Source organism: Indicator indicator, chromosome 38 (genome assembly GCF_027791375.1).
Source record: "Indicator indicator isolate 239-I01 chromosome 38, UM_Iind_1.1, whole genome shotgun sequence".
Lineage (NCBI taxonomy): Eukaryota > Metazoa > Chordata > Aves > Piciformes > Indicatoridae > Indicator > Indicator indicator.
Window position 1 is genome coordinate 4,755,735 of NC_072047.1, and position 15,659 is coordinate 4,771,393.

The 15,659-nt window shown below is 43.8% G+C and overlaps 1 protein-coding gene across 6 annotated transcripts in view; it reads right to left on the reverse strand.

Annotated features, from left to right (window-relative positions):
* The window catches only part of EBF2 (EBF transcription factor 2), a 93,958-nt gene extending 78,562 nt beyond the window's left edge, over positions 1-15,396 (reverse strand). For 5 of the 6 annotated variants that reach the window (XM_054396678.1, XM_054396677.1, XM_054396675.1 and 2 more), the window contains exons 1-6: positions 15,266-15,396; positions 12,698-12,854; positions 11,617-11,680; positions 11,277-11,332; positions 10,864-10,937; positions 5,672-5,740 (exon numbers count right to left, since the gene is read on the reverse strand). In XM_054396678.1, the coding sequence (XP_054252653.1) occupies positions 5,672-5,740; positions 10,864-10,937; positions 11,277-11,332; positions 11,617-11,680; positions 12,698-12,854; positions 15,266-15,396 (551 nt within the window). The remainder of the gene's footprint in view (positions 1-5,671; positions 5,741-10,863; positions 10,938-11,276; positions 11,333-11,616; positions 11,681-12,697; positions 12,855-15,265) is intronic. The other variant, XM_054396676.1, reaches the window with a different exon arrangement.
* Positions 15,397-15,659: the final 263 nt, after the last annotated feature.

The window sequence follows — 15,659 nt, forward strand, 5'->3', positions numbered from 1 at the left end:
GGGACCCATTTGCTGAAATAGCTTTTTATCAGCGTTGCATAAGAAAACCTAGCCCCAGCTCTTCAAAAATAATTAAATCCAATTTGTATTGGCACCAACACTCTCGGCTTCAGGTCTAATTTCTTTATGCCATCAGCTAATTTCATCTGCTCACTACATACTGGCTTTCAGCTGCTGTAAACGCCTCTGTAATTACCCTCCCTGTGCCACCTCTTTTCCAGCTCTGGATGATCTTGCTCCAAGGTCTGGCACTCTGCAGAAGATCCTGCATGTGTCTGGCTGAGGCACAGGCACCTTGTGCGGCCACACTGCCACATAGCTCCTGGGGACAGAGCCACCAGAGCAAGGCAATTATTTCTTCCCTTTCTGACACCAGCCTCTTGCACTGAGCTGCAAAGATCAAGGCAAGGACTCAGCAGGAAAATATTTAGTGGAAAACTTTTCCCCTGGAGCACAGGAACAGAGCAAGAGAACACCTACAATAATCAGCTTGGTGGAGCAGCCAGCAGCAACAATGGAAATCATGGGGAGCATGCAGAGCTGCTGGCACATCCTGCAGAGAAAGGTGACAAGGTCTGTGAGGGAAGCATCAGCAATACGATAGAGAGGCAGAGGAGCATCTTCCTAGCAGGCTACAAAGCCTGAATCCTAAAAGCATTTGTGATAGTTGATGATACCATTTTATTTTGCTTGAGATTCGCATTTCCAGTGAGAATACTTACTCTTTTTTTTTTTCTTTAAAGGGATGAAAACATCCGGGAAGCAGAATTTTCTACCTTCATGCCAAAAGCTGAGCAGAAGAAAAAAGGCTCTTTAAGTCCCTTCAGCATGAGAAATGCTATGGTCTGGTGAAATCAGCTTTGCGTCATCTCCTCTCAGGTGTGACAGCACTGGGGAGTTCATGAGAGGGGCAAGCGATTCAAGCCACCACAGGGCAAATCAGCTCCCACTTCAGTCTAGTTTATTTTCTTGAAATAGCCATTTTAGGAAAGATACAAACCCAGCAGGAAAGGCCAACTCATTTTGCCTAATGGGCTCACAGTCACCAAGACTCAAATAAGATGACTGCTTAAAAACAGCTCAGGAGCCACAGTAAAAGATAGGAAATTATTGCTTCCTGTCATGACCAAATATTAAACACAGCACACACCTAATGGCTCTATCACTCCCCCGGGAAGAAGCTTTATGAACAATAAAATCCCAGCAGACTTGCACTGTTTGGACTTAGAAGCCTCATTATGGGCTCACTGATCCAATACAATTTACAAGCTCAAAGGACTCCACTTGAAGGGAAAGCCAGCAAGCATGGCATTATAAATGGAATGCCCATGGAGAAATGAGCACTTATTTGTGAAGAGAATCAGCAAAGAAGAGAAGACAGAGAAAGGAAGGAAAAAGAAAGAAGGAGTAAAAAGAAAGATGAGGTGGGTGACAGTAGCATGATAGAGATCCAATCAGAGATTAAGATGGGAACAGACGAGGTACACTTGAGGAGAGGAAATGCTACTCCAGGACCTGCTGACGTGATCCAGCCTGGCACACATCAGACTTGGATTCCACTCTGCACTGTTTCACAAACTGTGTCTCCTTCATGATCTTGGGCAAGAACTTTAAAACATGAGCCCATCTCCAAATGGCTTAAGCAAGTGTCAGACATCCATCCTGTACTTTTGATCTCAGCCTTGTCTTCATTTCACAAGGACTCTGGGTGATGTTCTGAGCAGGACAAATTATTTCATCCTGTATCTGAAAGCAGGAAACACTACACATCAACTGGGAGGCCTTCTTCAGATATGAAGCACTTGCTTCAGAGAGGTTGGAGTCCTGGGATGATTACAGGGTAGAAAATACCTGAGGTCCCATCAAAAACAGATGGTGAAAGAAAGACACAAAGAAGGGATGGACAGAAACAAAAGATTAAAAAGGAAAGCCAGAGGCAGTAACAAAGAAGGTTAGGGCAGATGAAGTGACAAGTCCATAAAACCAAGTCTAGACAGTGGCTGAGGAGTACAAAAGTGATAAGGAAGAGTATTTTAGGCCATAAATACACAGAGGATGCTTTTGGGAGGATGCATTTGCATAATGGGTGCAGATGGGTGCAGGCAACCACAGACCCTTTTTCACGTGGGTGGGTTGCAGAGATCCCACGTCACACAGTGCTGCTCCACATGCTCACAATTTCTTCTGTGCTGTTTGCACAGTGAATTTATCCTCAATTTCTATTCCCAGAGACACTTGGGTTACTATTAAAGAGAGATGGAGAGAATGGCTGGAAAAATAAAGGGAGTCTGCAATAGAAAGGAGCAGAAGCCAGGACTTCCATAGTTCAGCCTCAACTATGAGTCCATTCTTCACTTTTCTAGCACGCTCAGGGAGTTCTTTAAGCTTCTCTTGACTCAACAGCTTGCTGGGAAATCTACTGTCTGTTGACATTAAAAGAGTAAGACAAAGTGACACAAGCTAGCCTGCAGTTCACTCCGTTTACAAGCTTGAATTGATTGTACACATTGAAGATTTCAAGATGGACAGCAAACTAGTAAAGAAATTTTGCCTAAAAAGGGGAAGGGGGGGGAAGAAACAAACAATTTAGGCACCAGAAGAACCACTTGTCAAATGGCTGGGAAGTGCACTTTGAGTTACTGACTCCCCACAAACATCCAGTCTACTAAAAAATTCATAAAGAGACAGATGGCACAACAGCAGCTCTTTGCAGGAGAGCAGGGTTTAGCAGTGAACAAAGGACTTTGACTCCCTAGGACAAGAGAAGAGATCATTGTGGAGTTTGGAGGCTTGGAAGGGGGGATTGGAGCATGTGGGGAGCTGAGAGATGCATCGGTCTGTGGCTCCCAGCTTCACCCCAAAGCAGCAACAGATTCAAGACATTCATTCTACCTTGGCAAGCTTACAAGGAGCATGGAGAGCAGAGCAGAACAAGAGCAATTCAGCTCTGCCATTTAGAGGAAATCTTCCTTGCAGTAGAAACATGAAAAATAAACCCAAAAACTCCTGTTCAAGGATCTGAATCCACTTCCCACAGATGGGCAAGTGTTAACACTTTGTAACAAGGGGGAAACTGAGGTATGGAGTTAAGAGACTTGTTTAAAGTAATAGGGCAACTCAGTGTTGGTGGTAATTTGGTCCAGGCCTCTCCATTCATGCTGTTCCACCTCTAAGCATTGTGAAAACCACAACCCAGTGGTTTTTTGGGACCAGCCTGAAAAGGAGCTGGAAGAGAGTAAAACCTTTTTGATGGCTGAGATTAAGAGAAATGTAAAACAAAACTAACCTGAACCCAAAACAATCCAGGACAGACAGAAGTCTGCACTTACTGCAAGCCAGATCCTTCAAAATGAAAGATAATCTCTGTACCCTCTTGCCTTTTTTAGGGAAAGGGAATTGAAGGGAGGGGAGCAAGGAACACAAGAAGACATAAAGCCCAACCCCATTGTTATGGACATCTCACACAGAGCACTTTAGCACACAGTATGGACGTTATAGGGGCAGTCAGAATGTTTAAACCTGGCCACAGCTGTCTACCCTAAAGTGACTTTTAGTGCTTGTGAAAGGTGCCAGCCCAGGAGACCTCACTGCTCTGCTCATCTGTGCAGCAGCCAGAGAACCAGCGCCAGCAGGGAGGACAGCCCCTGGCCATGCCACCCCATTTTTGCCCTGACAGGATGGACTTCATGCCACAGGCCTGGAACCCAGCCTCCTCTGCTTCCTCACAGAGATGCCACCAAGCCTGACAGCTGTGCTCATGCTTTGGAGCTTTTCCTTAAAAATAATAATGAAAGCCTAAATGCTTACAGCCTGGGCCAGATGCCAGTGCTGCAGCTCACCATCTCCTGAAACCAGTGTGCCAAGCTCAGCTGGTGAAGCCCAGGCAGCCCTGCTGGCCCAGCTGCAGCCCTGGCCCCATGCCTCCACCCACTGGTTACTGCTTGTCTCAACCCACGGCAGCACTTCACACAGCCCAGCAGCTCACTCCAGCCCCATCCATCACTGTCCCAGTAACAACTGCAAGAAAGAAGTAGATAAAAGGTAGATATATAAGTAGATAAAATCTAACAAAACACGACAGGTTCTTACAGCACAGTTAGGAAGAGCTTAGGTTAACAGCAGGAGAAATTGAACCCAGGATTCTTAAAGCATCTGAGCTAAATGGCCTCATTCCATCAGCTCACAGATAGCAGAGGACTTCAGAACCTCCGCACAGTACAACCACAATGACTTGCTCAGGTGGTCCTTTCAGTCCTGTGCTCCAGTGGAGTCAGTTCTGCTCCTGCTGTAGCAGCATGGCAGCCTCTGAGCTGCATCACTGCTGGCAAAACAGGGGCAGCACCCTGAGATCAGATCCTAGTCTGAGTCACACTGGAATTCTGACTCAGAACACTGCAAGAACCCAAAGGTTCTAAAGCATCCTACAGATCTTTGACAGTGGGAGAGGGAAAGTGCTGGTTTCCAGGAGTGAAGGGGAAAATAAATGCAAGGTCCTTAGATCTAAATCTAGGCCCCAGAGCAGAGGTCACAGCAGAAATGTTTTATTCAGCATAAGAACATTTGGAATTTGTTCAAGGAGAAGCAAAAAAACCCAACAACAACATGGCTGACATTTTTTTCCCACTGAACTATTTCTTCCTTTATAAACAGGGATAGAAGTTTCTGTGGTTTGGCAAGCACCAACGAGCTGAGCCTCGCCACAGCAGCAAACAGGAACACCAACACCAGCATCTAGCAGCAGTCTTTGGGAGAACACCAAGCAGGGAAGCAGGAAGAGAAACAAGAAAATGGGGAAAGTCTGCATTGCTAATGGAGTCATGTTCATCTGCAGCAACTGGTCCTGGAACTTGGCTAATTTGATGTGTGCTTAGTTCACTGCAGCACTGCTTGGCAGGTTTTAACTTTAGCTGATATAAATGCTTCATTAGTGTCATGAGGTTTGCAGGGTGCAACTCCAGGGTGGTCAGAAGGGTGAAGTCATGGCACAGACAGACCTGCCAGATGAGCCACTCAGGCAAATAGTCTTCAATAAACCATAAAGCTGCAGCAGCACAGACAGCAGTGTTTTATCTCTTGCTTCTTCGTCAGCCTTAGAGGTACCCTAAGTGGTTAATTTAACTGTGCCCACTCCAGATAGGAGCGTACAGATCATGCTCCATCTTGAACTCTAAACCCCTCAAAATCCAGGCAGCAGTACAGCATTGTAATAATTTCTTTCCTCTGTGGCCTAAACTGATTTAGTGGCTGCCCTTAGAGCCAGGTAAGGCAACTCTGCCTGGCTCAGTGCCTCCTTATAACCCCTGCTGAACTCCAGATCTCACTCGCAGTTTCGAGACACACACACAGGTGAAAGGGAGGTCTAAGTAATCCGGTTGGATCATATCCCTAGTGGATGGAAAATATTCCAGATGCATACAGGAAATGTTTGGTCACAACAAAAATTGTAGAGAATTTAATCTAAAAAAATAAACATCAACAATTTTATCAAGGTAACCTCTGAGGGACCAAAGTGAACCAACTGCTGGGATGGCAGCTAAAGAATCATGAAGCACAGGCAGCCCCAAGTGGCAGCCACTGACAGAGAACCATCCAGAAAGACCCTGAGCCATCCCCAAAGCACAAACAACAATTTGGAGTTGCTTTTGCGGGAAAAAGAGGAATTGTTTCCTACCTGTCAATGATCACGGGGTCGGATGGAGTCTCATTTCTGTTGCCACAACTTTTCTTCTCACAGCAGCGACTAGAGAGAGAAAGAAAAGCAAAATTAGGGAATTTCTAGGACAGCTAACAGCAAAGCAACAGCTAAAAGCCTTGTCTGCAAACCTTCAGGAATCAAGATTTGTCTAGAAGAGAAAGGAAAAGAAGGGAACTGGGTGCCCAGGGCCTGGCTGATTCTAGCTGGATTTGGCACTTGGCTCCCCACAGCCAAAACTGAAGAAGAATGTGCTGTTTGGCAGCTGCCACAATGACATTACAGGTGTGTCAGGGGTCAGGTATGGTTCCAAGTCCATCAAAAGGAGGCATTAGAACTGACTATCAGCAGCCTCTTGATTGATCTTCCAGTAACTGATTTGTTCATTATTAAATATCTAGGAACCTCTGCATTCCATACACCCACAGGAAACTTCAACACTACAGTAGCACAAAATAGGAAAGAGGAGCTTTTTGTACTGAAATGCCTAGTATTCCATTACAAATACCTAAAGTAAGCATTAAAAAAAAAAAAAAAAGCCACACACAAACCCAAAAAAAACTCTTTCCAAAAAGAAGCCATTTCAGATGCAGTTTTCTTCTCCTTAAGTTATAGCAGTGCCAGGAACTTCCCATTTGCACAGTGAACTTGCCCAGCAAAAAGAGCTACAAGCAGCAGATCTATCGAACAGCAGCTCTAACTGTTTCAACATTTCTACACTCGCTTTGCCTGCAACCATCATTGCTGCTGGTTCTTTTAAAATAAAAGGATACACTAAATATTTAAATGTCCCTGTGGCAGACCCTCTAGCTGCTCTAAATTGTCACAGCTCCATTGACTCCAGCACAGCTCTGGTAATTCACACCAGCTAAGAATATCCCATTCGCTCCTCTGCCCACTTAAACTTTGGTTTGAGTGCATCTTTTATGCATTTCACTTCTTATTGATTGTTTATTCTTGTACTATAAAGACAAAATAGGACATATTTTCTAAAGAAAAAAATTAATGACCCCAAAAGAGCTGAAAACGCTCACTCAGAAGAATAAAAGTTGAACCTGTATGGATGATATGTCCAATACAACAATACAAGTGGAAATAAAAACAGGAGCAAACACCTTTCTGGTTTACACAGTGCTATAACAACACACAAGGAACTCAGTTTTTACAGTATTTTGGCAGTGTTTTGGTTTTTACAGCCAGCTGAAGCAGCAGGCACTTCGTCTCCCTGCAAAAACACTAAATGAGGTATTCTTTAGTAGTGCAACTTATGCAGATGGTCCTAAAAAATAATGCTCAAGCAGGACACACCAGCAGCACCTCTACCACATCTCCCCAGTTCTGACATCCATCCAAGAGAGGTGGCCACTTCTTGGCATAGGAAGTGTTTTAAAAGGAGCTATGTGAGACTGGAGTACAAGGTAGTGGGGTTCTGAAATGAGCTTTCTTGGTTTATTTATTATTTATTACCTGAAAGGACATTGTAGAGAGATTGGTGCTGGTCTCTTTTCACAGGTAATTAGTGACTGAACAAGAGAGAATGGCCTCAAGCTACGACTGGGTAGGTTTAGACTGGACATTAGGAAAAAAAATTTCACAGCAAGAGTGGTCAGTGATTGGAATGTGCTGCCCAGAGAGGTGGTTGAGTCACCAACCCTGGATGTGTTTAAAGGTCGTTTGGATGTGGTGCTTGGGATATGGTTTAGGGGTGAACCCTGTAGAGTAGGGTTAATGGTTGGACTTGGTGATCCTGAGGGTCTTTTTTCCAACCTGAATGTTTCTGTGATTTTAGTTTGCCCAATTATCGCAGTCAGGAACAGGTCTCCAAATATTTTACAAATATCAACATGCCTTTAGAGATGCTTATTTGATTAAAACACAAATATCAAGGCCTAAGACTTCTATTTTCTATGCCTTTTCTTATTATACTTCCCCCTCTAACAAGATCTACATTGGGAAATTATTTCCATGGTTTACATCCTAAACTGCCCTGAAAAAAACTAAACTCGAACATAAATCCATAAGACTAGAAAAGACACCACCAGATCTACAGAGTGAACCTTCAGAAGGCTCATGTCAAAAGCAAGCTCACATCCTTTCCCTACTCACAGTTGACTAAAATGCTTTTAAAATTCAGCCCTCAACTTCCCTCCTCACAAAAAAAAAAAAAAAATCTGTTTCTAATTTCAAACTCACATAAGCTCGCAGCATGGTGGCCTTTGTTTTGTTTTCTTCTCCCCAACTCCTCCCTGCAATTGCATAACAAAAGTGTCTAAATTCACACCATCTGGCCGATAAAGACACAGGCCCAGTGGCTGCCTGGCCCAGCTGATTAGAGTCCCCGTCTAGCCTGAGCCTTGTGGCGAAAGTCACAGCTGTGGGGCTCGCCTGCACTCAATGCAGCTCTGTTATTAGCCAGCTGTAGGCCCTGAGACTACTTCTGTTCAAATTATAATACCTTTTAACCCTCTGAGCATTGAGGGCATAGGGGGCTGCTGGCAGCAGCATAACAACTAGTTTCTTCTTAGTCGATAATTTGAAGAAAAAGAGGAAGAAAAGTTATTCCAGGAAAGGAGGCTCTTTACCTTGATTTCTAACCATTGAGGGGAAGGACTCTGCACATAAGACAAGACTCCATGATCTGAAAGCTCTTTTCCAACCAAGAGGATTCTATGACTATGATCCATCTAAGAGGAGCAGTTCCCATTAGGCCATAAGAACCCAAACTAAAAAAAAATAATAAAATTCAGATCTGCAAATAAATAAATAGAGCCTCTCACTGAAAGCTCTAATTATTGAGAGTTTAACTTTCAATTGGTGTGACAGATTGCTGCAGCCCTATCAATATTTAGACAACTTTCCTGCTAAGCACGCATCTGTCACTGCCGGAGCAGGAGCTGCGGAGTTTCAGACGCAGCAGGAATATCTGACTGTGCAATTAGGTACAGAAAAATACCCCCCCAAAAAGCCTACCTTCAGCTAGCAGGGAGTGGGCAAGGAGAAGCAGAAAGACAGGCAGCCCTTTCTTTTTAAAAGCAGTAGGCATCAATTTGGACAGCAGAGTGGGTACAGCGCATTAAATTTTTATCTACTGTTACTAATGCAAACTAAACTAGGGGCTTTAAAAATTGATGCTGCCACTTAAGCAGCACACAATGAAGAAGATTTGATTATTGTACTTAAAAGAAATAAAATAAAATGTCAAGTTTAACTAGAGCTGGATCTACTCCCTTGGCGTTATTCACAGTGATCTCTGTAATGCCTCTTCAGATCACACGCAGCATCTCTTCAGAGATGCTTTAGGAAAACACATTTCAAATCCAATGCCTTGATTAGCTTACAGAACACTTTTGAGTCCCTTCCCTAATCTGTGTTTTACATGGAAAGTCCATCCCCGAGTTGTAATTCTTCCTTGGCTAATCTGTTAAGCAGGAGAGTTCGGGGTAATGGGAATCACGGTTTGTATTTGTAAAACACTATCTTAAGTGAAGCACAGAACACGGCTGTAGGCATCAGCAGAGCCCAGGTATACAACAGCTGAACAGAGCCCTTGGCACTACAAAGGCAAGGGGAGGAAAGCAGGAAAAAGCCAAATTAATCTGATCTTAAAGAAGTATGTCTCAATGGGGAGGTGCAGGTGGACCACTGAAATATTTTACCTGCTGAAACAGAGCTGCAGTTTAGGCAGGAAGAGCAGAGCAAGATGAAGTATGTGAACTCCTATCTTATTATCACAAGCAGGAGTCAATTGCAGAGCAATTCAAAGATTTTTCTTCTCTAACATTCACCTAGTTACAGTGAAGCCCTCCAACAGGATGGATAGCAGATATATTTAATGCAAAGTCAAGTTCTAGATGTGCCAGAAAGTAACACATCTACCCTCAATCTTCACTACTACATCCACAGTTCCTGGTAACGCGGCCGTATTTCTCTCGCACAGTGGAGGCTGTGACTGTGCACAGGGTGAGTGCTGCTGGGAGTAACACTGCTGGTATTCCTCGTGAGCCAGAGCAGAGCACAGCAGAGCAGCACTCACATTCATCTGTTTCCTGGTATTCTTTAAAAGGAATACAGCTGACAAAATTGCTAAGTGCTGAAACAGAGACTTTCCCCTGACAAGAAGCTGCTCTTATCATTAGATCCATTTAAAAGGCTACTTTGAAATAAAGACATCAAGTAGCAAAGTGTAACATTAAACTAAGTAACATTTAGTCCAACAGCTTAACCTCTTCCCACAAATACAATAAATCACAAACTGTTTAATAAAGGTCTGCCTTTCATTTTATGAAAGTACATTTATGCCTGGGTTTGCCTTTCATTTTATGAAAGTACATTTGATGCACAATTCAACACATTTTAATCTAAGAACATTGGCTGTTTGCATTGCTATGTGTATTGGGAAAAAATAATTACACAAGAACAGGAAAAGTAATAAGTTACCATGGAAGCATGAGGTATATATATGAAGTAGATATAACTTCAGACTTATACAAATGATATTTAAAAGAGCCTCAACTCGTTTGACTCTCTAATTTCTAACCTGACATACTAAAGTAGTGAATGTTATAAAATTAAAAGGTGGAAGTCACCTAAATCTTGCTTACACAGTACAGAAAAGATGGATTGGTATTTTGGTTTGAGGGATTCCAGTTGGGGTAAAGCTAAGCAAAATTAACATTAAGGATAATAATTTAATTCAGAACACTAAAATGTTTTGCTGTACATGATGAATGCCTTTTGATTTCCAAGTAAAAATTTGCCAGTTCAACTGTTCAAACTGTGAATGAGAATTTTGCAAGAAATAAGGGTATGAAAAGTCTTGATTTAAACAAGATATACACAGGCCTAGTTTAAACCAAGACAGCAGAACTCAGTCTGTGGACCTGGGGTTGTTAAATCTCTTGCAGGGAAAAAGATAAGAAAAGAAAAAAAAAAAACAACCACAGAACACACACACACACACCTCCCCCCCACACTCAAATCTATATTGAGCCCAAATCAAATGTTTTCCACAAGTAAAAAGGAAGTTCTTTCCACATAAAGAATCTCTCTGACTCCACAACAAAACAAGCAACCCCAGATCAAACTCTTCCTACCTAGGACTTCACTGGAAAGGTCCTTTAAGCATCCATGGACACAAACCTCAATGATATGCTGTTATAAAATCCTCTTACCTGCACATGACTTCATGGGTAAGCAAAACTCGGCACATTTCAGGGTTTTTGTTCTGTCCTTCATAAGTTATGGGCTACAAAAATAAAGGCAAAAGCAGCAGAGTCAGGAAGTACCTTATTTGTCACAATAATCAGATCTGAGGCAAAGGCTTTTTACCATTGCTCACAAATAAATACCTTCCCTCAAAGCCTTTACAAGCAGGGAAAGCAGCTTCTACAGAAAGGTTGTTAAAAATCTACAATCTGTAGAGGAGGCAAAAAGAGACTTACAGCATCACTTTTCAACTGCTGTCAAAAATAACATGTGCATGCAGAAAAAAATGAGCCAGAAATAAAGAGATGCAGGGCAGTGCTAAGAAAAGCAGAGGCTGGGGTGGGACAGAGTAAGCAGGGTACACATCAGCTCTGCTCACCTGCTTGGTGACTGAATCAATGAGCCTCACATACAGATCCTGTTCAGTCCTGACACCTAGAGCAAGAGAGAAGAGAGATCAATAATGTGTGACAGGCACCTTCCCCAAACATCAGAACAAAACCATCTCATTCCATCCAGTGCCAGATTAAACATCCTCAGAAAGACCATTTCATTTTGCCTCAAGAGTCTTTCCCAAGTCCATCCAGACCGGGGAAAGTTCAGAGCCCATAGCTACACTGAAGGAGCATCAAGGGAAGGAATTTCTGGGTTTTAGAAATCAGTGACAGCAACCCCACAGCCTTGCCCACCTGCAGAAGGTGACTGGGGACGGCACTCACCATTGCTGTACAGTAGCTGCAGTTTGTAATGCGTGCCGTTGTTCGTCTTTTCATTGCCTTGCTCCTGAAAGAGAGGATTTAAATAAATAAACAAATAAATGAATCCAAAACTTAAACTTCGCACAATTAAAATGCAAAAACTGATAATCATGATGGAAGTGACAATGCAGTTCATTAAAATTCTGAGAGGTGAAACCACTGATTGGGGTATATTAACCTTCTGAATGACCCAGGACAAGCTACAAAACGCTGCTGACATCTTTTCCTGCAGGAGTTCAGGAGCTTCTTTTCCTCCCTTATGTACTATTATCCTCTCGACTTTCCCAAAGCGATACACTGAGATAAATTTGTACATTTCAAGTCAGTTAATATAAAGCAGATTGATAGTGGGGAAGCTCCCTGGGTTCTTTTTTAATGTGTTCATTACTCTGCAATTCTGTTGAGTCGTTATTGATATTTATTTCCTGAAGGTTGTTATAGGGATGGTTCTTGTGTGAGGTTTTTTTATTGCCATTTCCTAGAAGATAATTATTTATGAGCCTGCTTCTTAATTAAAAAAATCTTGCCCGTGACTAAGAAAACCATTATAAAAACATTGTGAAGTGGTTAACACATGGATTTCAAATCCAAAAGCAAATGGTTTTTTAAGTCCTGCACTGACTTTGGAGTCTTAGGACATACCTAAGACATACCTAATCGAGCTCAACAGATATTATGAGGGATTACAGGTCAGATTCCACTTCTGTTGGGGAACTAATAAAACGTGGCAGATCTGGTAGGTAGCAAAAAGTAAAAATTAAAAAATAATAAAGGCACTTTTGTCCCCTTTGATTTTTTTTTCATGTTATTTTTACTGGATGCATACACTCCCCGTTGTGTTCCCGGTACAGCAGAGGTTTGCAAGCCTTTTCAAATGCGGCAGCACAGAGGTTAACAGCTCTGCCACAGCACCTGAACCCCTGACCACGAGCTAGTTGTATTTTGTTAGGGGCAACAGTTATTAAAAGTTATAAGGTCAACGGGGGAGAAGAAAAAGATCAAATCTGGAGAGGAAAAGAGGAAGGAAGATAACAAGCCTTACTTTATCATTTTCTACAAAGTCCACAAAAGCTGTCCTCTCTATTTCCACGGGCTGCCCCTGTCTGTCGTAGAGAGCCAGAACAAAGTGAAAGAAATTGGATTTCCTCAAGTTGGAGGGTGGCTGCTTTTCAAAGTGAGCTCTGGACAAAGCTACTCCGCTGTGGAGGAAATAGACAGGATAGGGTGGGGGGAGAGACAAAGACATTACCAGGTTGTGCAGCAATAACAGCAAAACTACAGCAAAGGCACAGAGAAAGCCGAGGAGCCCCTGTCCTTCTGGTGCTGGTGCCACAGAGGTTACAAATAACTTCTTGCCAGCACCGGCTCCAACCTGGGCGTTTCCTGGCCGCCACGAGACGGGCTGGAGCGGCGGCGGAGCCGGCGCGGGAAGGAAGGGGCCATGACCATGGTGGAAGCTGTCATTACAGGGGTGGGAGCTGTCACTGGAACGCCTGAAGCTGTCACTGGAAAGCTGAGGTCGGCCTGGTGCCGCTTTGTGTGCCGCTGTGCTGCGAACACAGAGCCCGAACGCCGGGATCGTTATTGATAAACGCAGGAAGTGTTTCACTCCCTCCTCTACCTGCTCTCTTGCCCGTCACACTGATTCTGGAGTGCAACATGCGGCGGGAGAAGCAGAGCTAACACTGCAGAGAGTCTGGAAGTGCTTTCTGTACACTCCAGCGTCATTCAGTTTTCCTGCAGGAGAAGACAAACGACCTCAGAACATTCCCTGTGAGCTTGAGGCACCTGCATTTTGGGCAAGACAACTGAGGACAACGAGTTCCTCAGCAGCCAAGTTTGTCCATGTAGTTTGTAGTTACTGATCTATTTGAACCGCTGCCTGGGTCTTCAGTTTCTGATTTAAATGGGGGGGAGGAAGGGGGAGAGTAAACTCGGGTTAATCAGCCTTCAGACAAATCTTATCCCTGGCTGCAGAAAGTTCAGCGACGTTTCCCACATAATCCTCTGCTTGGAGAGATGGAAACGCTTTTCCTTACCCACGCTATCCCTAACTGCAGCTACCTTGGAAAGTGACACTCGTTGCAACTCCCTCTCCCTAATCCCCTCTCCCTAATGCCTACCTACTGCAGAGGATAGGTGCACATGGGCACCTCTCTATTATTCAACAAACAGATTAAGTCTATCTGCCAGACAAGTTTGGAGTCAGAACAGCTTCCTTTTCATCCTCCAAAGTAGCTTCACTTGCAGCGACAAAAGTATTTGACTCTTTGAGAGAACTAGAGATGTTTCCCCGAGTTTGGCACAGCCAAAGAGGTGCGGTGTGAACTCACCACACCCGCCACAACTGCACCTACTCGGGGGCTTCCTCTCATGCACGTAAGGACTGGGATCTCTTGGTTTGTTTTACAGATCTCTGAATTAAACCCAGCGGTGCCACCACTAGCGTGACGTGACTGCATCGCTCCCACAAATTGCAGGTTTCTTAGAAGCTGATTCCTTTTACTTCCACTTTTTCCAGGAATAAACATCTGCCCCCTCCACCTGGTATTTATTAAACCATCTATTGACGTTCGTAAAACTGATAACTCCTCCCATAGCACTCGGAAAACCACGCTCAGGCCGTGTGTGCGTGCATAGATGGACTATTTCTATGTTACGTCTGAAGTCCCATCTGCTGTTAGATGCTCTTCACCTTGCCTCTATACTAAATAAAACCCAACTTAATTCCAGGACAAATTTAGCTTTTCTCGACGCTACTTTTTTTAATATTATTTATTTTTATTATCTTTACTACTTCTTTTTTAAAGTATCCAGAGAGTGAAGAGAAAAATATTTTACTTAAAAGGAGTTTTTAAAATCGTCTTGCCCCTTATGGGAAAAGACTGGAATAACAGTGTCCTGCTGACTTGGCTGGGAAGAGAAAGCAAAGACGCAGAGCGGGAGCTGACTCCCTCGAACAAGTTCAGAGCGATCAGCTAAGCCCCTAGCTCAGGGTGCGGAACGGCGTTCCGGCTCAGCAGATATCCCGGGAGGTTCAGGCAGGTGCTACCCGCAAGCGAGCAGGAGGCTGCAGGCTCCGTGAACTCCGCTTCTTGCCCAGCTTCCTGCTGCGCTAACCATCAGCCTTGGACTCGCGGATCAGGATTTCACCACTGCCCACGGTAGCTGCGTGGCCGCTTTATTCAGTAAACAAGATAGGCCGGGAGGAGGGAGCGGGGAAACGATTTACAGGGAAGTGAATTCTGACTTCGTCTGCTCGTTCTCGACTGTCTGCCCCAGAGACGGGCAGGAGCAGCCTGTACCCTAGATATAACCAGTCCTCCCCTCCACACATCTCCCTTCTGCAGGAGAAGAAATGGTCTGAGATCTCTGACAGCTGATCCCTGCACTGGGCTTTAGGACTCGGTATTCAGAGGGTTTCGATCTTCGCCCCAGTCCTAGGTGTGCTACCTTGAATTGGCACTGACTAGAGGAGACCGGGAGGGGGACAGAAAAGAAGAAAATAAATGTTATATAAAATGCAAATAACAGCGAGTAAAGAGTAGACTTGATTAAAGATAATTTTTAGAAGGCGGGGGGAAACTTGGGGAGAAATAGTGATGGTTACCTTTGTGCTGCTACGTTTGCATCCACAACCCCAACGTTTCTGACCCAGGACCTGACGGAATCCATTTCAGAACCTAGAGATTTATCTTTCAGAATTGGTCCTCTTCCTAAAGTATCTTGAATCCCAAACATTTAAAAAGTCTATTCCAACTACCAACAGTTTCCTTTTGGGAGATAAGGAAGGAGAAAAGGCGATTAAAAAAAAAAAAAACAAAAAACAAAAACCGCAGTCTTTGTAATTGACACACACAATTCCCAGAAAAACGGAGTTCAGCTTTAAAACCAACTTCTTCTGCTTTTAAATGCTACGGGAGTTTAATGCCTTCAAATAAGGGGGGGAGGGGGAAGTTTCTCCTCTCGTAGAGTAAAAGTTACGCTGCTTCAGTCTTCCTTGG